The sequence below is a fragment of the Hypomesus nipponensis genome, chromosome 4, assembly GCF_054491055.1.
Source record: "Hypomesus nipponensis isolate SF chromosome 4, ASM5449105v1, whole genome shotgun sequence".
NCBI lineage: Eukaryota > Metazoa > Chordata > Actinopteri > Osmeriformes > Osmeridae > Hypomesus > Hypomesus nipponensis.
Window position 1 is genome coordinate 10,151,399 of NC_140364.1, and position 24,406 is coordinate 10,175,804.

A 24,406-nucleotide genomic window follows, 5' to 3' on the forward strand; every position below is an offset into this window, starting at 1 on the left:
ATCACAAAAAAGTTTATTAAGTGTAAACAAAAAAACTGCATAGGAAATGTTTAAAGTCCAAAGAAAACAGGAAGAGCATCAGGTGGCCAATATATTTTAGTCTCTTTCGCCTTATCTAGACTGAAGACCTGACATCTGCACCTCCAGGCATCCCTGTGTGTGTGGGGAGGTGGGGAGGTGGGGAGGGGGGAAGGGGGCTGGGAGGGGGAGGGAGGCTGGGAGGGGGGCTGGGAGGGGGGCTAGGGGCTGGGAGGGGGAGGTGTAAAGAGGATCAGAGGGTGAGGGATGGGGGGGACAATCATACTTGTATACACACAACTTTCTTGTAAAACTTGAGTGCATGGCAACACACACTGTTTCTTTTGAGTGCATGTATATGCATGCAGACACACACACACAGTCACACACACACACACACACACACGGGCATGGAAGCACTAGCAGCACCCATCTAAACTCAGCAGGCCACCCTGCTGTCCCCTGCCTCTTGGACTGTGAGGAGTATACATTCAGTGGATTTCTGTTCGATAACAATAAAGATGCTGTGCACAAACACCCACACACACACGGCCGCACGTCCACAGGACAGAACATGACTGAGTAGAAGAGGTAAAAAAAAATTGCTTATAACAACTTTAACATGGTAGCCAGTGACATCCATGTTCCAAGATCATTTAGTTCTACAGAATATCAAAATTAAACTGTTTTTGTAATTACTGTTTTTTGTGTTTAGTTTGTTTGTATTTAGTGAGGAGAATTGGTTGTACTGATCCTTGGTAGGTATATGGTGTCCCTGTCCTGTCCCGTGTTGTGGGGGTTTTCGGTCACCGAGTGAGAATCAACACAAAACCTGGCAACCCTTTTCTTCAAAAAAAAAAATACATTCCAAAAGGATTTACAAGAAACATGTCGTTGGGAGTATTTGAACTTTTGTGTTCATAAAATTATTGTTTCAAGAAAAAAAGGGAAGAGTAAGAATCAGAAGAAATGTGAAAAAAATTATCCAAAAGCAACATTATCGTTTCGTTTTTTCCAGATTGAGAAATAACGTTTTTTTTTTTTTTTTTTTATACGGGCATGGACACACACAGAGAAAAGACAGAGGTCAAAACAGAAAGAATACAACACCATTACTATGGGACACGTTTCATTGAGGGCACCCGCAAGACAGACCCACAAGAACTACCTGAGTTTTTTTTTTTTTTTTTTTCATCTTTTTTTGTTGTTAAAGATTATACAATCATTAAAAGAGGTCTAGAACCTTGCACACATGACGTGGCACTGTTTCACGTGTTCTCTTTTTGATAGGCCAAAAAACAATATGTTGAAAACCCACCCAATATTACAGAAAACCAGTCACATGCTCGGGAGCCACAACTGTACTTCCTGGATGTTTTAAAGAGCGGGAAAAGATGCCAGCCACTCTGCACAACACTGCAGACTGCTTGATCATATGTATTTGCTTGCTATGGTTTAACCAGCTATAAGGCCATATTTTCAGCTCTAATCAACATTTCAAGATTCCCAGGCATGGCTGGCCGAGCACAGATCAGGCTCTGCAGAATCTCTCCAGAACAGGAAATACAATCGCAAAGGTCAAAGGTTCAAATGTTCAATCCAACGCAATTCTACACACACACATCTTTGGGTAAATAATTGTGATAAAAACCATCCCAAAATTCCAATACACTTTCCGTCTGAGTTTTCAACACCTGACTGGGAGACGTTGGTACATTACAAGGACTTTTTAAAGCATGCAACTAAAGAAAAGGGGAAAAAATAATCTTAAAATACATGTTTTTCCTCTTTAAGAGCAAAGACCCAAGATCAAAAACAAGATTGATGCAGAATTGAATGAGCCTGCTTCATGATCTTATAGTAATACTGAGACAAAGACAGCTCATATTGGTGAAGAAGCGAGGTGTTGGGTTTCCAAGAAGCAGTGGACTCAAGCTCACTTGCCCTTTCATGTGCTAGCGTCTCCGCTGAATACCGCATCCTGAGCAGCCGGCTGGACACGTGACGGACAACATAATCACTAAGTGTTCCTATAAACCACAGATTGCATTGTCATAGAATTTGAGTTTAGACTCATCACAATAAGTTACAATACACCTCGACTAACACCTTACTTGCTCTACATCCACACTGCTAGGAGTCTAACTGAGAAGATCATGGTAAACTGTGCTGAACAAAATGAGGTCATTCTGGTGTGCCCCAAACAAGTCAACTGTCTCAAACTCTTGAAGAGCAAAGCATGACAGGTGACAGAGAAGTGGGGTCTATGTGGTCATGTGCCTCTGACATCACTAAGACTCTCAGCCAACAGTGACATTGCAATCTCTCTCACTGTTGGCCAATCAGGTTACAGCTCTCCTGATCTGCATTATGAGGTAATGAAACAGGGGGCCAGCCCTCCTAAATGCATCCAATAGAGCGCAGGGATTTATCTCTGGCTAAAGATTTGGATAACACTTATGCATATGTATTTGTGTGTGTGTGTATATATATATATATATATATATATATATATATATATTATGGTCCAAATTACATTTTTCTTCTGTGACAATATGGTCGAAATGCCAACCCTGTTTGGCACAGAATCATCGCCGACCCTTTTTGGCACAATGCTCAGATCTGCAGTATTTGGTTTCTCCATACATCAAAAAGGCATTGTTTTCCAAACAGTTAACAGTAAGCTGAAAAGTGACCACTGCACCTAGTGGTCAAAATGGCTGCATGCAATTGCAGTTTCAACTGAAATAGAGCCACTATGATTGGAATCTTTGGTCCACCAGGTAAGGTACATATAACACAAAAGGTGTATTAAAAGCATGAGGTATATGTTAAATGAGGTATGTAAAAAAAAAAAAAAAAAAAAAAAAATCTATATATAATGTGTCAGACTTTGAGCTGCACAGTACATGTGTTGAGGTGTCTGAGAGTTCCTACTAGAGGCATTTTAAAATTCCATGAGATAAGTAGGTATCTGTCAGCTGAGGTAAATTAAGAGATATGAGGTATGCAACAGTGGAGGTACATGAAGAGATATGAGGTATGCAACAGTTGAGGTACATGAGAAGTCCAGAGGATTTCAATCCTGATGATGAGCTGCCTAACTCCTTTCTTTGAGGTAAGATTCACAGTCAACAACATGCCAAGGAGCTATAATAGTTGTTTACTATGCTAAGGAAGTGGCTAATAAACCGTAATTATTCAAGACTCTTTGTTTTACTCTTAGTAACTAAGTTAGCGGTTAACAGTAATTGGGTTGGGATGCTAATGAAAATTTGAGATGCAATTTCTGAGTCTCAAGGCAGTGTAACTGTCGTTAGCACAAGGGAGGTAAATGTCATAATGTACTAAGCCAAAATATTTCCCTAGACCAGATTCTCAAAGCTCTTCCTTCAAACCCAACTCAAGAGCTTCACATGGTTGGTGTTCTCGTCTCTTACTTGAGACACTGATATAATCCCATGGAACCCCAATAGGTTTTTATTATATTCTCCTGGAAATTACAGTGCTTTGAAGGTATTGTTTGGTGACATGTAAGTGTTTTCGACCTCCCAACACCAATGATTAATCAACAAAGTGTCTGTGTTCAATAGTCGCCAAACAAACGCTTAGCTGTTGTGCAGAAATTCTACCTTTGGTTGACTTCACTAGCTGGTCTACTAGACCTCCATCTTATGAGGACTGGTCTGCATGTACATATTTTGGAATTCCTTCCTGAACTCCGATCACACAACAATAAATAGGGCGGGGCTTTGTAGTGAAATCACACCCCTTTGCAAGGGACTGGATTAAATCCTCGGCCCCAAAAGCCAATCAGAGTGGCTTTCAATCACAATCCAAACCCAAAGGATTGGTACTTCCTCTTGACGAGATGGATGTCTGCTTTGAGGCTTTGTTTAGGTTTTTCCTTCCTCCCAAAGATGTGTCTATCAAACATGATTGAATCTCTGACGAAAACATCAATAATAAGCCAACTCACTCAACTCATCTGAAATCCTTTGGTGGGTCCCTGCATTCAAGAGGACCAATGCTTTTCCTTGCATATTAATATAAATCTTTAGATTGGGCTGGACTCATTTTACTTAATCAAGTTGCAAATCTGATTCTCAATTAATGAAGCCCCCATGGGATGGTTAATAATTCACTAATCAGATACTTTGGGTAAAGGAGGGCTTTCTACCCTACAAAGCTTACCCCATGATTCCACTCAATCATCACATTTCTTTTGACCAAGGTCAAGCCACTGTAATCACCGGGCCAGTAAAGCTAAGACGATATCCTGGGTACGACTGATCAGGTTCATCTACATCAGTATCAAGTCTCTTCCTTCCTGGTCTGAGCAAACTCTGATTCAGTCTCATGTTTGGCATCACATAAAGCACACTCAGTCTGTCTGAGCACTCTCAGTCCAGTCCCAGAGAGTCTCAGAGAGACAGGGTCGCTGCACAAACAAAGAAGAGGTTGACTAACCAGCCTGCAAAAATCTAATGACACCACTGAAGAGGAGTAAGCCTTCTGGTCAGAACTAATCACACAATAGTCTACAGCGCTCTGAGTATTGTCTCAGCAACAACATTCAGGAGGTTCTCTCAACTCATACTCCGACTGCACAGCAAGAATTCAATTAATCCTGTGCAAATATGAAAACAAAAACAGTCTCTTAAATAAAATAAAAAAAGGATTGAGGTAGACTTTCTTTTCTTCTTAGTAAAACTTCACGGACTAAATCTCTGCTCAGAGAGTATGAGTACATTCAAAGGGAGCTAAATGAGGTAGGTATGGAGCAGAGGTTTTCAAGACAAGTGAGAAATTCCCTGAGATGGCGACTTGAGGAGAGTTGATGGAGAGAGTTCAGAGCAGCTGAGACAAAAGAAAACAATGGCTCTTAGTCGTAATCTATTGATATCAATCTTCTTCTTAGTGGTCCCCATAGTCATACACCACATGATTCAAATAATAATTCTAAAAATTGAAAGGAAACTGAAAAAGTACATTTGGCAAAACGGTTTTCCTTTCATCACGTTCCTCTGCTCTGAATCCTCCCTTCCATCTCTCCTCCTGTTTGTGTCTGTTGATTCACTGATTGAGACTTTTCAGAACTTAAGGATGCGGTTGTTCCCAAAGTCGACAACCACAATGACTCCGTCCGGTGCCACGCCAACGCCAGATGGACGGTCCATCTGTCCAAAGCCACTGCCTTGCGTGCCGAATTTGCATAAGAAGTTCCCATTGGGCTCAAACACCTGGACGCGGTGGTTGCGGGAGTCGGCCACGATGATGCGATTCTCCTGGTCCACTACCACGCCCTGGGGGCGGAGGAACTGCCCATTCCCAGTGCCCTCGGAGCCCAGGAAACGGGCGGACTGGCAGTCCGGGCGGATAACCAGGAGACGATGGTTGTTGAAGTCCGTCACCACCAGGTGGTCCTCGTGGTTGAAGGCCACACCCCTGGGGGAGTCAAAGTGTTTCCAGAGGGCTCCCTCGAAGCCGTATTTGTTGAGGAAGGAACCGTCGGGGCCGAAGAGCTGCACGCGGTGGTTCCTTGTGTCCGACACCAGGATCTTTCCCTCGGAGTTGACTGCGACATCCCAGGGGTAATTAAATTGGCCATTTTTTGTGCCCTTCTCCCCAAACTTGAGCAGATACTGACCCTCAAATGTGAACACCTGTCGTGGAAAACACATTGTTGACTGGTAAGAAACCTGACACACAACTATACTGACTTAGTATTTAATGTCCAGAGCTTTGATTTACTACTTATAAGCAGTTTGTAATGCTCCTGTTATTTAATAATGAAAGATATTTCTTTACAAAACAGCTATGGAGGTTCGGATAACATCTGGCATGTTCCAAACCGTTCCTTGGCTGGTGCCAATGTACCTGCACACGGTGATTGTCCTTGTCAGCTACAATGATGCGTCGCTGGCTGTCACATGCCACGCCCGCTGGCCGATCAAATTGACCAGGCCTAGAACCTAGAGAGCCAAACTTGTGATGGTAGGCACCGCAGGGTTTGAAGATCTGGCCAAGAAAAGAGGAGATAAACACAACTATCCAGAGAACAACAGTCTTTGGCCATAATTAGCTTGGCTGGTAGTTAAGAGAAAAGAGTTTGGGGTGGCAAACATCAGAGCAAAGATGACACACAAAGGATGTAGACAAAAAGGAAAGAAAGAGAAGATTAATAAATGGAGAGGAAAGAGAGAGATAGAAGATATAAATAGAGGGGGGGGAAACAAACCTAAAAGGTTCACTTGGTCGAGGTTCTTACCTGTATGCGGTTGTTGCTGCGGTCAGCCACGACCACGTAACCCTCCTTGTCCACGCTGATGCCCCAGGGTCGGCACAGCTGCCCGTCTCCTTCCCCCTCGCCCCCAAATGCAGACACCATTGCCCCCAGGGCACCGTAGCTCCTGCCCGACTTAACCATCACCTTGAAGGGGCTGCCCTGGATGTGTTGGTTGCATACGAGCACTGACACCAGGTGTTCGCCCTCGGTCTTGGGCAGGTAGCCGACGGTGTACGAACCGTTCTGGTGGTCGGTCACCTCGGCCGCCGACAGGGTCCCGCCCGACGTCGCCATGACGACCGCCGACACGGCGTCTCCTCCCGACAGGCGCGGCTCGCCGTCGTGGTCGTAGCCGTTCACGGTGAAGGAGGCGGGCTTGCTCTTGAGGGCGCTCTTAAGGCCCTCGCCATGTGCCTTTGTGACGGGAGCGAAGGCACCACTGCTGATCAAGCCCATGGACTGGATGGCTATGAACAGAGCCTGAGAGATGGGGGAGGGGCATTCACATAGAGAACGTCAACAGAGCGCTTAGAAAAAACATGACACCTTATGTACTCTTCATAGGGTTTTACCAATACACAGTCTACATGTAGTATATTAATTCAACGTATACATTCTCATGCCTTCCCTATGCATTATGCAGTCCACTGTGCTCTTTGGGTTCCCCCGACATACTCTCAAAGAAGCGTGCGGTGCTGCAGACGGTCCTACCTGGTCCGGCGGCGTGAACATGAAGCGGTCGTCCTCCTGCGGCTGCAGCAGGCCCCGGAGCGACTTGAGCTCCTGGATCTGGGTGAGCATGCGCTCGCGGGCCAGAAGCACGTCCAGCTGCCGGCCCTCGTCCAGCACCTGGCCCACGGCCGCGATGGTGCTGTCCAGCTTGGTCAGGTTCTGGTGCAGCTTCTCCACCTGCAGGTACAGGGACTTGGCCTTCAACTGGCGGATCTTCTCCACCTGGGAAAGAGAAAGGTGTGTATGGAGGGATGGGAGGGAGGGATGGGAAAAGGTGAGCCAACTATAAAAGGCCGGAACCTGTTTGTCTGTCCGTGGTATTTTCCAGAGAACCGGACACTGAGTGAAGTTCGCCAGGTGCGTTGCTACGGACACAAGGATGTGCAGTGTCAAACTAGTGTGAAGTTGTTTGGATGAGCGGTTCACCACACATATAAATATACCAGCATTTGCCGCCATGTAGAAGTGCACCACATGATGGAGCCCTGGACCTTTTGAGGAATGCATTTAAACGCGTTAGCTGCACTAAGCAATGGAGCCCTGAATAAATATACATACGTTCACCGCCAACTGGCATTGAACTAGCGTGCCTGCTGAAGGCCACTGCACTACTGTAAGTAAAATGATATACTGACAGCAGGAGCCCTGTTATAAACGGATCTGACATGACACACGCGAGGCCACAAGGGGCTCCTCAATCTCAATTAGACTTATCAACAACAAATGTAAATACACACGCTTGATTGATTGATTGATTGATTGATTGGAATGCCTATCGTGGGCACTGAATGGAAATCCTGTGGATCTACAGTCCAGTTTATTGTGAGACGGCAGACAGACATCTGCAGCAGCCGAAGAGGCGGGATCATTCACCCAGAGACAGGAAATGAGGAGAAGGAGTCAGCCTTACCAAACAAACATGACAATAGCTTTCCCGCTCTACGTTACAGAAAGACCTTTTATGATAGGTAAAACGCCTAGTAAGAAACAATGGAAGCCCTTAAAAGAAGGGCTTTGTGCGCCTCGGGCACAAAGAGGACTGTAATTTGCATCTGTGGTAGTTGTGATACTCTTTATGGGCCACTGAGGACAAAGACAAGGAGATGCATTTCAAAGACAGGGTTGAGGGGCGCAGAGCAGTGTGTGTGTGTGTGTGTGTCTGTGTTTGAGGGGGGTTGGGGTTTCCTGTAATGACTTTATCAGGCGAGTCAAGTCAAGCTGGGGATAAAGTGTGTTCTATACGAGGGCATTAGAGAGAAAACACGAGTAAGGGAAAACCTCCTGTGTGCCACCTTGACCTCTCCTTAATCTCTCTCTTTCTTACACACACACACACACAAACCATTTTAACCTGTCAGGGGGGAAACCCATTAATTTAACCTGATCTTGGCTAGTCTGCCATTAAGGAGAGGCCTTATTCCTAACCTTCCGCTCAGAACGGTCTCGGTAACATCGTAAAAACTGTGCCATGTCTACCTGCTTTCAGATCTGACAGCTGCAGAGTTGTGTGTGTGTGTGTGTGTGTGTGTTTAATGCCGATGTACACTCAAGCTTTGACTTGAGTCCCTGTAGAAGTCAAACATGGTAGAAGCACATTCTACCTCAACCTAACTCCAGGGTCTAGTGTCTTAGAAGCGTGGGTTCAGGTAAGTTCCACAGAGAGTTGTTGATATCCGGGGGGCCACAACAGGGAAGGGAAAAGCTCCTCCTGTGCCCCAAGAAAGGCTCTCTTTCTCTGGGTAACCCTAGACCGAGGGGGGGACTGGGAGTTAGTCTGATAGCGACACACTGCTTTCCCAATCTGGCTTTATTGGATTACTCCACTGCGGGCTTGTATGGTGCTTTACGTTATGGGACACTTGCTCATTGTTGAATGCTTTTTCAGTTTGTTTTCACAGTGGGTGTAGTTTGTCACTCAACAAGCCTAGCTAGAGACACCAGTCTTGTCCTGTGGCCACACTCAGTGTGTCCCTGGTCCTGTTCTTCCTGTGCGTGACTTGGTAAACACGTACTAGTGTCGAGTGTGTGTCACTCAGTATGAAAAGACACACAGACAATGGCACGTACATACATACACATGTTTATGGTAAACACGGGAGAGTAAACGGTCGTAAAAAAAGGAGGAGGCAACCAGGTCCTGGTTGGCCACACCCCTGACACACACACACACACACTTTGATACTGAGAACCTGAGTTCTCACACAGAACTGTGTGAGTGAATATGAGCATCTACCGTACATGTTGACAGAAGTCTCCTAGCAGAATTTAGGGGGTAAAAACACCTGCTTCTGAGCAAAAACATGTCAGTCACCATAACACTTCAGTTAGAGAGAGAGAGAGAGAGACAGAGACAGAGACAGAGAGAGACAGAGAGAGAGAGAGAGAGAGAGAGAGAGAGAGAGAGAGAGAGAGAGAGAGAGAGAGAGAGAGAGAGAGAGAGAGACAGACAGACAGAGAAACAGACAGAGAAACAGACAGAGAAACAGACAGAGAAACAGACAGAGAAACAGACAGAGAAACAGACAGACAGAGAGAGATCTCACCTTCCACAACAGTTCACATTCTCTCTCCTCCAGGGCTTTCTTGTGTCTCAGTACGATTGCCTTCACTTCCGTCTGAACCACCTTGGCTTTGATCTCCACCTGCTCGGCCATGGCCTGCGCCTTCTCCATACTCAGCTAGAGGAGCGGAAGAAACCAGAGGTCACGAGACACCCGACACCTCCAGAACATTCTCAGAAGAGCAAAGAAAACCAGCGGAGCATGTATACAGACGGATCTGGAAGTGATGCAACATTTTATTGACGTTCTCCACACTCAGTTACCATGCCACGTCAAACAGGAAACCCGGATTGAAGACAGGAAATGCAACTTACGGGTAATTTCACATCACATCTCCTTTGTAAGATGACCGGACACCTGCACTTTAATGGCCTGCATTTGTCCCAAGTCACAAATTAACCAGGGGAGAGGAAACAGGAACTTCTGGATGAGATCCATTGGATTACCTCACAAACCATCAAACACTAGGGGCGATGGGCAGCGGTGTCAGTTCTCTTTCCAACAAACCAATACTGATGGTAACTTGAGAATTTGATTTTTTTCTGTCCTTTGTTTTTCCTCCGACCATTGTTTTTTTCCTCTCTCTTTCATCAACCCTTTCCTCTCTGACGTCTCTGGAAGGTTGGGTGGGGGGAGTTGGACCTCACAGGCACATGGCCAAGATGGAAAGGTTCTCTTTTGTGACTTCAACCACAGGGGACAGAGATCAGCCACACCCCCAAAGGTCATGCCCCCTGAACCCTGGCTAAAGACCCACCCCCCGATGGGAATAAAGTCAGGCAGCTTTTCTCTTTCCCTCTGCCATTTGGTGCGGGCAGCTAAAGGGTCAGCTAAAACAAGCCCCCCAAATGGGCGGGAGCAGGGGTGAGGGGGGAAATGTTATGTATACAGTAATGTAATGTAATGTAATACTGAGAGAGTAAAATAGCGACATGGGGGTTTCTGTGTGTGGGGGGGGGTCACCATCCCCAATAATTGGTGGTGGAGAGAAAGAGCTGTCGCTTCTAGTAATTCACTTTCTTACTTCCCCCCCCATGTTCTCTCAATCTCTAACCCTATCTGCATGGTAAGGCCTTGCAGCATGCAGCAGCAGCTTGAAACACAAAGGAGGTCAAACAGTCCAATCGGGCTGCTGAGCAGGGCGACTCCTGCTAAGCAGCGGGTCACAAGTTCAGGGTCAGGGGTCGCCGAAGATAATGGGTGCGGGGTGGGCGGAAATTTCCTACCCCGGGGATAGGAGGGTGTGTTTGTGTGTTACGTGCAAACTGGTGTCAGCTATTTCTACTGAACTGACCTGGGATAGAATAGGTGGACATACATACACATGGAGATGCTGGGAGGACTACTGTAACACCTAGACATGCCCCCTACCCATGTCCTGACCTACTAGCACCACCCAGTAGGTACTGCTTTGTATTTTAGTGCTCCACAGATGAACAACATTTTCTCTAACTTAATACTCCATTGATAATCTAAATTGGATGGTTTCAAAACACACACACACACACTATAGTCACATCACACAAATGTCAGGGGAGGAGGATGATAAAGTGAGTCAAGGTTGAGTCAAAGAGTGTCTGTGTCATGACGGAACCCTACTGTGGTTGGCTGGATTGTGTTACAAGGTTGGTTTGCGTCTTGACCAAGGTCACCACATTGGTCAACCTCCCAGAAAAAGTTACGCAACACACCCTACCCTGCTAGCTCTGGTTAAACCTGGTTAAAGCACAAGCCATGTCATTCAACAACCCTTCAAACCAGTCCAAAACCTTTAGAGGTTTATGAACGTAACTCTGTCACTACCACATTAGTGGAGTTTAGACAGAGCAGATCTTGAAAGGAGGCTCCATGCAATTTTTTGTTCAAAGTTTAGTCAACAATATTGGTTGGGGTGTAAAATAACATGATTACATGTTTTATGCAATAAAACAAATAAAAAAAACATATTTTTTAATTGTTCATGTTTTGTTCCCTAAGAGAAGTGGACGTCAGTGCCTCTGACCTGATCACACCCACATGGCACCATAGGAGAGGTATCTCCACCCATCTGCCTTTGTAATTCAGACTCCCCCCCTCCCCCTTTCCTGTCTTCTGACTGTCTCTCTCCTCGTCTCTTCACATGCCTAGCTTCCTCCCCCAGGACACAGCTGGAGATGTGAGTGTGTCTTGTGTGCGGGTGTGGGGGTGTGGGGGCTTGGTTCCATCAACCAATTCTGCAATCACATGAACAGAGGGATCTTACGGGTTGGTGTAGTGCTGGGGGGAGGGGGAAAGGGAGGTCTTTTCCTTGGCCTGCAATCCTTAAATACCTTCTCAACCTTCCCAATCCTCCGATCTGACCCCCAGCCCTGCCCCCTCACTCCAGCTTGCCAGCTGGCCACCTTTAACCCCGGTCCTCTGTAAAGCCCAATCACAGTGAATCAAGCTTCTGCCCCACCCCCACTGGTCCCGTAGACACCTGAGATGGGAGATAGGGAGGGGAAGCAGTGTGTGTGTGTGTGTGTGTGTGTGTGTGTGTGTGTGTGTGTGTGGATCTGTTCAGGAAAATAGGGTCTGTTGTAAGAATGTGTTCATTTCTGAAGAAGTAACGCCTCCAGATCCACCCCCCCACCCCGCCAAGCCCCCTCTCCCCAAACACATACACACCTGTACAGCCTGGCGCCCCTGCTGTGCGTCAGCCAGCAGTTGGATGGTGATGGTCCTGGAGTCCTGGACGGCGTCCTGGAGGTACACAAAGCTGTGGCCGATGTGACGGCCCACGCTGCACTCTCTACAGATGGGCACCGAGCAGGTCTCACAGAAGAACAGGAACACCTGGGGGAGAGAGGGGGAGAGGGAGGGGGAGAGAGAGACAGGGCGGGGGAGGAGGGGGAGAGAGAGACGGGGAGGGGGAGAGAGATGGGGAGGAGGGAGAGGGGGAGGGGTAGAGAGAGACAGGGAGGGGGAGGGGGAGAGAGAGACAGGGAGGGGGAGAGAGAGACGGGGAGGGGGAGGAGGAGGAGGGAGAGGGGGAGAGAGAGACAGGGAGGGGGAGGGGGAGACAGGGAGGGGGAGAGAGAGACAGGGAGGGTTGGATTTTATTGAGTCACCCTAATACTTAGACGGGCAAATGAATTTGATGAATAAGCAACAATCATATTAATCAGTTGGATTTGTTTCCTCTCTCTCTCACTCACACACACATACACACACACGCGCGCACGCCTCATTTATCTGCATAAAGGGTAGTGCTAATATTATTCGCTTCCTGAACACTATGCCAACTGAAAGATAACTGAGCCATCATCCAAAACAGATTGTCCTGTAAACCTCAATCCCTTCTAAGTGGTGATTGGTTGTAATGAAAGACTGTCCAAATGTGGGCTAACTTACCCCACTGAGACTGAGATCAATTTCCTCCAATGGGAGGAAAACTGAACAGAGGGGGAAGGGCCAGAAATCAATCCGTCAATAAAGGCTGTTCCCCTGAGGGAAAAGAATGATCTAATGACACGGTCGCTCACACACACACACACACACACACACAAGCAATCTATGAATTCCCTTTTCTGGTCTTTTCTAGGCCCTTCTGTTTCACCACAATCGTCTCCACTCCACATCTCCTGTTGCTCTTTCTCCCTCCTTTCCCTCCTTTCACATCTCCAAAATTCCAAGGACAGGGAAGAACAAAGAGGCAGAATGAGGAAAGGATGAGGTGGAAGCTGGAGGGATGGACATAGGAGGTGGAGGAAGAGGGACAGAGGGGGTGGATGAAGGTATAGATGGAGGGGGTGGATGAAGGTATAGATGGAGGGGGTGGATGAAGGTATAGATGGATGGATGAAAAAGCAAATCCATCCAACCGTATTCTCATCACCCTTGTACCATGTTCTCCACATTGATTCTGAGTCTAATTAAGGAACACGACAGGAAGGGTTATCAATATTGGTCAACATGACAATCACTACTGAAAGACTTCTCTCCTCCTCTCGGGTGTCAACAATCACTGTGTCAGTTCTTGTACACACACACACACACACAGGGTTGGGGGTTCTCCATGATTACGTAACACTCGGGCCTCCTGGAATAGTCAATATTATTGACTCACACAGGATACCGTTCCTTTTCCTCTGAGAGGTCCCCATTCACAACCTCCAAGAATAGACTACACACATACACACAAAACACACACACACATTCAGACTCAGGAAGTTTGACTCCGCCTACAGAGCAACGTTCTACATATATGCACGTACTGCACGTAGACCCACAACCCCCGATCCCACCCACCCACCCACCCACCCCATCCCTCACACACATGCTTTGAAGAATACACTCAGCATTCCCTGACCCAGACCCATCCAACACATGACAGTGAGAGTTCAAAACAAGACACAACACAGACAGAGTGGGTGTGCGTTCACAACAAAGTCATAAATTCTCCGCAGTACATTCTAGAACTACACCTAGACCTGCAGGGAAAATCCACACTCCAGCCACAGAAACTGCACGAACCAAGGCCAGCTCCCCTTCAATGCAAATATGCATGACCTAGGCTAGCACACACGCCGACACGCCCGCACGCAGACACACACACACACAGTATTAGTCGTTGGTGGGGAGGGGGTGTGTCAGTGGCAGCCATTAGCAGACCTCTTTCAAAACCGCGACAGGCTGGGGGATGTGACTTATTGTATTTCATTAGTGCACCGGATGTTACCACTCCCCCAGCACCCACACATATAAGCCTCGTTCATATGGTTTTCACCACACAAACAGAACCCACGGAACAACCAAGAAGGAGCCAAGGACTGCAGAACATCAAAATCATGTGCTATATCTCTTTTGGTGGGACAAGAGAAATGTTGAAATGACAGTCGCACCGCTTGTGGAGGTTGGGGTGGGGGTTGGGGTGGGGGTTGGGGCGGGGGTGGGTAGGCAGGAGCTGTTTCATGCTCACACCCATGCTGGGGGAGGGGTTCTGACCTGCAAGTAACATCACACCACGGTGCTAGAACCTTCTCTGTGAACTGCAAACAAGCAGACAGCTGGCATAGCTTTGTGTGGAAGGGTTTCTTTGAAGGCCGCAGTCACATATAAAAAGGTGCTGCAGGTTTGTTTCATGTATTCAGCATTCATTGCCGTTCCTTGGCTTGGATAAGGTTCTAGAGAATAATAGGCTTTCTGTCTTTTGCATATTTTATATATATATATGTATATATATGTATATTTTACATTAAATACATATAGCACAGCTTCTGTAGTGGAGTCTAATTTCACTGGGTTTAAAAACAGCAACAACAGAATATATCTTATTTTGTCTGCAGATGTAGCTGCAGGAAAGGTCAGTTGTGTAGTTGTGTACACCCACCCACACACACACTTGTGGACTGATGTCACTTTGTGAGGTTAGACGTCACATGACATTGCATGTAAACTATGAGATTACATGTATACAGGTAGAAGCAGAGCACAGGTTAAGATTCACATACAGGGGGTGTGGTTCACACACACACACCCGCAGTTTATATTTACACACATTTACATACAAACATACCAGATGGAGGTGACTAACAAGTCTTGTCTCTCCCCTTCAACAAGGCAGGACAAAAATGTTATTTTTTAATTAACCGGGTTATGTAACTGACTCTTTTAGGATTTTTTTTACTTGTCTCATTCTGTGTTCTTCTGTCTGTAACTATGTGTTTTTATGTTGCTGCCGGTCTTGGCCAAGTCTCCCTTGAAAAATAGATTTTTAATCTCAATAGGACTCTCCTGGTTAAATAAAATAAAAAGAATCGGAAAGACCAGACAGAGAGGAGGGGGTAGAGAGAACCAGAAAAGGAGACAAGGATTAAAGAAAAATATAGGAAGGACAGAATGCTTTTCTTCTGTCCATTCAGCACAGGCAGGCTAAACCCAGTCAGTTCCCTATGTCAAAGTGGATAATCTATAGGATCCTCCAACCAAACACACCCCAGCACCCAAGCCAATCCCAGCTATACCATCTGCCCAACTAAGCTTCTTTTACAGAAGACATGGGTGTTTTTAACACTTCTAATCTCTTTCCTTCTCTGTCCGTCTCTGTCTCTCTCTTTTCCTCTCGGTTTCTCTATATATAATCCATTCTTGGTTTCCTACTCTTGTTTTATTATGTACATTTTCACCCTTTAATCGTTGCTTCTGGTTGTTTGACCGTCTGTATCGTCCATTCCCTCCTCTATCCCTCCTTTCCTTCCTTCCCCCGCTGCCCCGCCCACAATTCCTAGCAACCCTGTTTGGCTGGTTGCCACGGACACACACACACACACACACAGACGGACGCGCCTGCTGATGTTTTGAAACTCGGCCAGATACTACCGAAGGGGGGCGGCGGCCGCCAGCGAGCGATCTCATTGGCTGATCCTCTAGCGAGGGTAAGGCAAGCAAAACAGAGTCAGCTGGCCTCCACAGGCAGGGAGCACGTGAGGGACTGTTACCATGTGTGGACACAGAACCCTCTGTTTGTCTGTGTGTGTCTGTGTGTGTCTCTGAGTGTGTCTGTGTGTCCGTCCGTGCGTGCAAGCGTGTGGGTTTTGCGGGAGGTTATTTGGAGTGCATGCAGCAGTGTTTGAAAAAGAGAGGTTGAGAAATAGGGAGAAGGGGGTGGGAAATTTCAGAAGATATATTGAGTGAAAGAAGATATAGGATAAAATACAGTGCAAGGCAGCGATTACATAGAAAAGAAGGGAACAGAGGGAGAGGAAGAAAGAAAGAAAGAAAGAAAGAAAGAAAGAGAGAGAGAAAGAGAGAGAGAGAGAGAGAGAGAGAGAGAGAGAGAGAGAGAGAGAGAGAGAGAGAGAGAGAGAGAGAGAGAAAGAAAGAAAGAAAGAAAGAAGGAAAGGAAAGGAAGAAAGGAAAGGAAGAGAGGAAAGGAAGAAAGGAAAGGAAGAGAGGAGAGTAGCATGGCATTTGAATGAGCAATGAAACGTATGATGTAACCCAAAAGTGTGAGTGTGCGTTTGTGTAAGGTTAAGGTTCAGTTATCTTTGGTAACTGATGCCATCAGATCTCCTGGAAGAGAAACACATGCCCAGAACTCTACAGTTACACTGGGCCATGACACGGCCAAGCCCTGCAATACCGTCACCCACATCCATTTTGTGGCTTCATGTATATGTCACCATGTGTATCAAGGAAATTTAACTCCGGACACGTTTCAAATGTCAGGCCAGACCTTGCCATTTACAATCCTTTGATACCAGTCATCTACTTACATTTAACAAAAATAATAAATAGGCTAAACAAGCAAAGAAAAGGAGAACACATTGTCATCTGACAGACATTTTGTGTGGCAATGACAAAACGGAAAACACCAAGTATAAAAGTGTCTCTTGGATCACCATCGGGCATCTATTCATTTCCAAGCACAACAGCTGCCGTGAGGCTGACTGCAGCCCTTAGTGGAGGAAGAATGTCCATGCCTTCCGACTCCGGTTCCAGTAGTGACCCACACAATTCTCTCCCCAATTGCCATCCCACACACACACCATACACACACCATACACACACACACACACACAACCTGACTAGGACTAACATGCCAGTGTGGCATCCTAGAGACGTTGACCCTTACAAGGAAATATCCCGCTTACACAAGCAAACTGAGACCTCAGCAGAAATGCACACCCGTGTTGTGAACGGTATTGCACTGCATGTATGCACACACCGACACACACAGACAGAGACACACAGAGACACACAGACACGCACAGACACACACACAGACACGCACACAGACACACGTGTCCAGGTGTTGCTTTTAGGAGTCACCCTATGATAGATAAGCACTGTGGACCAGGGACAACATAACCAAAGTCTTTCTCTCCATCCATAAACCAAAGCTCACCTTAGAGATACTTACATCAAAGCAATATTCACTTCCTCTGAGCCATTCTGCCTCTCTCTTGCTTACTTACACACACACACACACACACACACACTTCCCTTTCTTTAGAGGGCGGTGAACACACACGGCACAGGAAACATTGGGGCACTCTAATAATTGGGCACATGGTGTGCATTAAAACTTTCGAAGTCCAAATTCACATAATCTAACTCTGCTGGCTGCACGGAAACACACACACACACACACACACACACACTCTTTCTGTCTCTAACACACCCTTAGAAGATAAGTACCTACAGATGGAAGATGCTCAACAAGAGTTGAATTCAGAAACGTCTATGCCTTCTGCACGCACGCACACACACACACACACAAAGCACATGCGTGTGCATGAATGAACAACCTAGAACAGTCTGAGAATTCTGCACAATATGAGTGTTGAAATGTAATAATTCAAGGCAACAGCTGCTTAAACCTGATCAGCTCTAGACAGTCCAACAGCCATTGTCTGGGATGGAGTGAGAGCAGAAAACGGATGAGGTTGGAAAGGACCGGGGAAATCCCAGATGCGTGTGTGCTTGAAAGAGTGTGTGAGAGAACCCGAGGAGGTATAAAGTCAAGTTATGGGCATTCCTCTGAGCTTGTATCAGTCTCAGCTCCGGGTCGCGTTTCCTACGTGTGTGAGTGTGTAACAGTCTGTCTGTCTGTGTGCAGCACATTATAATGTGATGACCTATCCGATCGATGTGTGTGTGGTTCTCTGAGATTAAGAATGGGTTTGAAACAGGAAGTGCATCTCCTGTCGGTTACAATGGCAGGCTGATCTTAGTGCTGCCCCCTATTACACAAAACACACACACACACTGCCTTCTTCTTAGTAAAAGGGCCGTGTGTAAAATGTGTCCCCTTGGGGAGGTGGTGGGGGGGGGGGGGAGTTGTGAAACCGATTAGTTCAGCTGGGCCTTTGGCCTCATCGTTACAGTGCTGTGTGTGTGTGTGTGCATGCTAAAAAATATTCGGCAACCTTTTCCCTAAACCTAAGCCTAAACCAATCCCCCCCTCACCTTTGCCCCCAGAAAAAATGCTGGAGTGTGTGTGTAGGGGAGGGGGTCGGGGGTTGTGCCTCTTCCCCAAGAAAGTTGTCATGGAGACATCAAGACCTTAATCTGAGGCGACGAGTCAGATTCAAGGAGATTACCATATCATTAGCAAGGACCTCCCAACCCACAAGGCGTGCAACAAGAAGTGTGTGTGTGAGTGTGAGTGAGTGAGTGAGAGAACAATTGAGTGTGTGTTCGCATTGGAGGGTGACATCACAGTAAATGGAGGGCAATGTTTGATGTAATCCAATTTTCCATTTCCCATCTCCTGCCATCAGCACATGGCATTAGAGGACATGAGAGAGACATCGGACATGGAGGACACACACACGTTCTTATCTCACTGGCTACTGCTGTTTTCACCCCCAAAAGTGTTTTATCTTACAACTGAACAGTTTAGTAAGCAGCTGTCTATCCACAAGGAGAACTTTCCACACCAACCTCTCTCTGTCCTTATGGTAACCCATCAATTGCCTAATCTGACGCATAAAAAAAAATTGTACCTGTGAATTTTTGTTGTATTCTAATTTACAAAAGTGACACAAATGAAGTGTGGTGTAGCAGTCAATTGGCAGCATGTTGTCAGATTAGGCACACTTAGTTTAAAAGGGAATTCATGCATCACCAAAATACATGAAAATGTAATCGTGATCCACCTTTTTTTTGCAAAACAATATGACCTCACCACATAGCTTTCACCAACACCAGTAGGAATAAATCTGAGAACCCCCCCTTCTCTCTTTGTTTCCTTCACCCCCCCCCCCCCCTCCTCCTGTCTGTGCTGCTGAGTAGTGGGTTGTACCTCGAGGGGTGTGTGTCTCATGGCTCCACAAGGAATGTGTCTGAGAGGAACTGGATCCAGTCGCTGGAATCACGAACACACCCCCCCTCTCCCCAAGCACACACACACCAGCCACTTCCCTTGCTACCATGTGTGTGTGCGCTGTGTGAGTCCCAGGTGTAACATCACCTCATTCAGAATGTGTAGTCTAGTTTTCGCTAGTGCACGTGCAGTGGGATGTGGTTTGGAACCTTTTATCGAGTGTCCGTTTGTCTGTATGGATGTCATTCGGCCTTTCCCTCCCACGCTCACACGGCTGAGAGCTGTCCCTTTGCAAACATTCCCACATTCCTTTTTAACAAGACCCCCACCCCCACTTCCCCCACCCTACCATAAGCTTTCCTCCAGTACCCCCTCCACAGACACATACACGCACAAACTACCACCACAAGCTTCCCTCCACGTTACCGTAATCTTTAATCCAACACCCCCAAACCGCCAAACACACAACAAACCTTCTCCAACCTCCCCCAGTCCTAGCCCCTCCCCTTCATATCCTTCAGGTTGAATAAACAGAGGGGAAAACAAAGATGGTCATCCAAAACGTCAAATGTCTTTAAAGCACGTCAATATCCTTAAATGTACAACTTTCTTCAACAGAAGTAATGGAGAACCAACATGTATGGTTCGTACAGCTGGCAGTTGGCAGGAGCCTGTCTCAAACTCCCAGGGCAGGAACAAGGCAGAGTTCCTCGAAAGAATGACATAACAGGTCGGAACCAATGCATTTACATTTAGTCATTTGGCAGACGCTCTTATCCAGAGCAATGAACAGCGACTAACAGCCATCTGACTCTCAATAGAAACTTTTGCTCCAGGAAAGACTACCTCTTAAACTGTGTGTCTGTGTGTCTGTGTGCGCTCCCTCAGGTTGAATTGCAGACTATATAATTCAAGGTCCCTGCTTTATTTGGACACCCTTAAAGTGAATGAGCTGTTTGGTGTTATTTATGGTAGGGTGGGGCGGGTTTAGAGGGGGGGGGGGGGGGGGGGGGGGGGGGGGGTCTGTCACGGTCACACAAACTAAAACCCTACTAAGTGTTGCGTTTTCCCCCCTCAAAAGGACCACCTTTTGTTTCCCCATGAGCTCTGGGTGGATCAAGCTCCATGAGGCCAGATCCTGATGCCGCCTAAACGCCCACCCCCCACCCCTCCCCCGCTGTTTGGATGAGGACTGGGCCATCTGGGGAGGGCCGAGTGCTGTGGCCCTGAGTCTTTACAAATCTCCCACTCACATTTCCACATTATAATAGCCTGGCTCATTAGCATAGAGAAGACGTGACAACACACACACCCATCACACACCCTGCCTCTCTGGGACAAAGGTGAAGGGATCTGGGTCACACTGGAACCCCCCACCCCCACCCCCCTTCGGGAAAGGGGGAGGGGCTAACTAATGCCCCACAGTCCTTCCCCACAGTGAAAGAGACGTGGTTAAGGGTGGGGGCAGAGAGGGATGTGTGGGGTCTTTTACAGAGTGAGTCTTCAGGGCTGATGGATTTACAGGGCTCCTCTCACACCATCACAGAACAATGAGAGAGACGCTGGCATCCAGGTGGAGATCGCCTGCCTTCTCCAGTGTCACTCCCTTCCCCCCAGGGTTACGTGGTGGGGGGGGGGGGCTTACTGGAAAACAGCCCTTACTGGAAAAGTGAACCCTAGTTTTACTGGCATTGACCAAAGGAGGAGGTGGGGGGAGGGGGGTGTGAAGGAGGACCACAGAGCTGCCATGTCAGTTCATATAATTAACCTTTCAGACCACTGTAATGACAAGTTGGTTCTTTGTAACAACCTTTAATAGGTTAAAGCCTATTACCATGTCATTAGATTAAGATGAGCTTTATTCAAGTTTGGTTCAGGGAACAAAGTATAGTTCTAGGTCTGCTGTCTTGAATCAGCAAGGCTGGGCCAAAAGCAAGTGAGTCACTCCTTCCCACAGAGGCGGTGGCCATTTTGTTAGGTGACCCAGCAAAGCTATGCAAACACTTCCGCTTGACCTAAATCTCAAACCCAAACAACCCATCAAAATGATCAAGTATCGACACACATTCTCTCCTTATTCCAATTGGTCAACGGTTTAGTGGTTTTTCTGGTCATGCCTCTGGCCGACAGCTCTTGTTGGTGAAACTAGACCAGACCAGTACTGCGAGTTCACCCTCTCTGCATGCTGCTGTAACAGACACAGAAACATGTGTGCAGTCAAACTGGAGGGGCCTCCCTCTCTCTCTGGAGCGGTACAGATTAACTAGACTCTCTGGGACTGTGTGTGTGTGTGTGTGTGTGGAGCTAGTCCAGCACACGTGCCTAGCAGTCTCCAGGGAACTAGGTGAAGCGCCACAAGGCTCAGTTTGAACTTCTAGCCATATGGCCTCCAGTAAGGTCCTGTACACACGATGCTATCACACTGTCGAGTGTGTGTGTGTTACTACACACATAAGGTTATTATGATGTCACCCCGGGGACAGGCAGGTATGGGTTGTCGCCGCCACCTAACGAGTCAGCATTACAGAGCACCACAACAGCACTGCAGAACCCTGTGACAGTGGTCATTTTAATGTATGCACTTAATGTCTATACACAGGTGAAACATCACGTGCCACTATGAACTTGTGCTCTTCATGTGTGGATGGTTTGATGTGTACATATGTATGGTACATCTGTGCTTCCTCTGTGCACGTGTGTGTGAATGTGTGTGTGTTCACAGCGTGCTAACGTGAGAGATCCCAAAGCCCATGTTGTGCAGACCCAGAATCATATGAAGACCAGCTGTAGAGGTTCCACATGTTGGCCAGACAGACAGTGGGGTGTTTGCAGCGGTGGCAGTGCATTGGAGCTCTCTGTGTTTATCGTCATGCAGTGAACTCTGTGTCCGTTGGCCACTAAAAAAATGTGTACATGATGTGTGCATGCGTGGGAGACGTAGATACTCAAAGAACAGTTCTCAAGATCGAAAAATGAACATTCAAAAAGGAAGCTCACCTCGTTGTCATGGTGCTGGCAGAAGCTCATGCGGTCCTGGAAGAGGGAAAGCAGGGCGAAGTTGGACTGGAGGGACTGTGCCAGGGACACTCCCTGGTTGGGGCTGACGTTGGTCGGGGGCCCAAGGTGGAGGCCTTCGCCCAGGAGCTCAATGAAGTGGTCCTTGGTCAGCCGGACCCTCTGGTGGGCCCTCACACAGTTGTCGCACAGGTACTCTTGGCAGTCCAGGCAGTGGGAGGTGGCGGGGTTCTCCTCGTCACAGGAGCTACACTGGGGGTTCCCCAGGCAGTGGGGCCTCAGCAGGCTCCCGTGGGAGTGGTGGAAGCCTGGGACGCCACTTCCGATCACTCCCCTGTGGTGGCCATTCTTGTTGTGGAGCTGCTCCTCGGAGCTCACCACCACGTCCAGCAAGTTACTGAACAAGAAGTTGGAGGAGGGCAGAGAGTCCATACCGGCTTCAGAGATGGACACTTTCTGGTTGCAGGTGGGGCATCGGAGCTTCAAGGGGTCTCCGGGGCTTCTTTGGCCCTCCAGACACTGTCTGCAGAAGGCGTGGAGGCAGGGGAGGACTAGCAACCGCCTGGAGGTGATGGAGGAAGAGGAAGAGGTGTGGGAGGAAGTGGAGGAGGTGGAGGAGTTGGAGGAAATTGGAGCGTTGGAGCCGCAGAGCTCTTTACAGAGCGGGCACGTCTGCAGGTCCGAGTCGGGAAAGGAAGCCATCTGCAGCGCTACAGAAAACGGGCTCAACTTAAAACATGTGCTGCATTGAGACTGAGGTATTCATTTGGGAAGCGTCCGTTTCCCCGTACTAAGCTGTGTAAAATTAGCTGGTGTTTGAGGTAGATAAGTGAAAAGTCAGTTCGATTCCAAAGAAATTCTACATGTCTTGAGAGGCAGAGGCAGACACCTTCTCCAAGAAAAAAAAGAGTTGATAGTAAATACAAAATGTAGTGAAGACAAACTAGTTACTCTTCAGTTTGCAGTTTCTCAGTCATTTTAGTTGGTTAAGGCTTGTGTCAAGAGGTAATGTCGGTCACTCTTTCAAATTAGACAAATTAGAGAAAATATACATCACATTTGGGGGGGGGGGGGGGTATTTTCAAAATCGTATACCCAGTCGTGCACCTGGAATAATGTTTGTTGGCGTTAGGATCATCAAGGTTTAAAAAATAATCCAGGAACTAGTGAGATACTGGATCCGTGGCGATTTGGAAGCTCCATCTTCCCTCCCTCATCGACTCAACATGGTTACGGGCCGGGCCACAGCGCATTCACTTCGGACAATACCAAGGAAATACCGAGTGTGCTATATTTTATCCGTGTTGCCGTTATTCTTTAGTCCACCATCGGGGCCCGTTCCGTGGCGTAAGGCGCAGCCAGCGGACATTAGTAGCAGTTCTACACTCGGCCCAAAATACCTTAAATTATTCATCAAAGCATTTGCTCATAAGCGACGCGATCTCCCTGCGTATCGTTGGGTCAGTTTTCCACAAACTAACCACGTCACCTTAGGCTCAAACTAATGCTCAATACACAGTCGATACACATCTACTGACAAGTATGCATTTCTGAGTGTGTATGTAGCCGATACCACTCCCCTGGCCACTTTCCTTCTCTCTCTCTCCCTCCCTCCCTCTCTGCGCGGAGGAATGCACTAGGCTGTTCCACGCGTCTCTGGAAGCCCCGGAGAAGGTACAAGCCTTCGAGCCCTCCAATCGCGTAAGAATGGCACCCTTGCACCGGAAACCCCGTAGTTGAACGATTGTATCGGTCTGCAAATCTTGGTGTAAATCGTATTTTTCTCCGAGTCAAAATGAAGGTATGCGCTGGTACGCCGAGCGCTGGTCCCGTTGTGTGCGTGTAGATCGTGCAGATCCTCCAGCCGCTCTAAGCCAACTGAGAAAAATTGACACACACTTCCGCTGGAGTGAGCGGGGAGGGTAGAGCTTGGGGACAGTGTCCGGGTGAGAGGGGGAGGGATGGCCGAGCGCGTATAGACCGCCCTCAGTCCCGTAGGCT

The 24,406-nt window shown here is 47.4% G+C and overlaps 1 protein-coding gene across 1 annotated transcript; it reads right to left on the reverse strand.

The window, feature by feature from the left end:
• Window positions 1-928: 928 nt before the first annotated feature.
• Window positions 929-24,258, reverse strand: trim71 (tripartite motif containing 71, E3 ubiquitin protein ligase). Its single transcript, XM_084696753.1, has 7 exons — window positions 22,388-24,258; window positions 12,247-12,414; window positions 9,583-9,717; window positions 7,019-7,261; window positions 6,290-6,787; window positions 5,899-6,039; window positions 929-5,684 (listed from the first exon to the last, which is right to left on the reverse strand). Exons 1-7 carry the CDS (start codon window positions 23,105-23,107, stop codon window positions 5,112-5,114), a joined length of 2,478 nt encoding a protein of 825 aa, XP_084552879.1. The 5' UTR covers window positions 23,108-24,258; the 3' UTR covers window positions 929-5,111.
• Window positions 24,259-24,406: the final 148 nt, after the last annotated feature.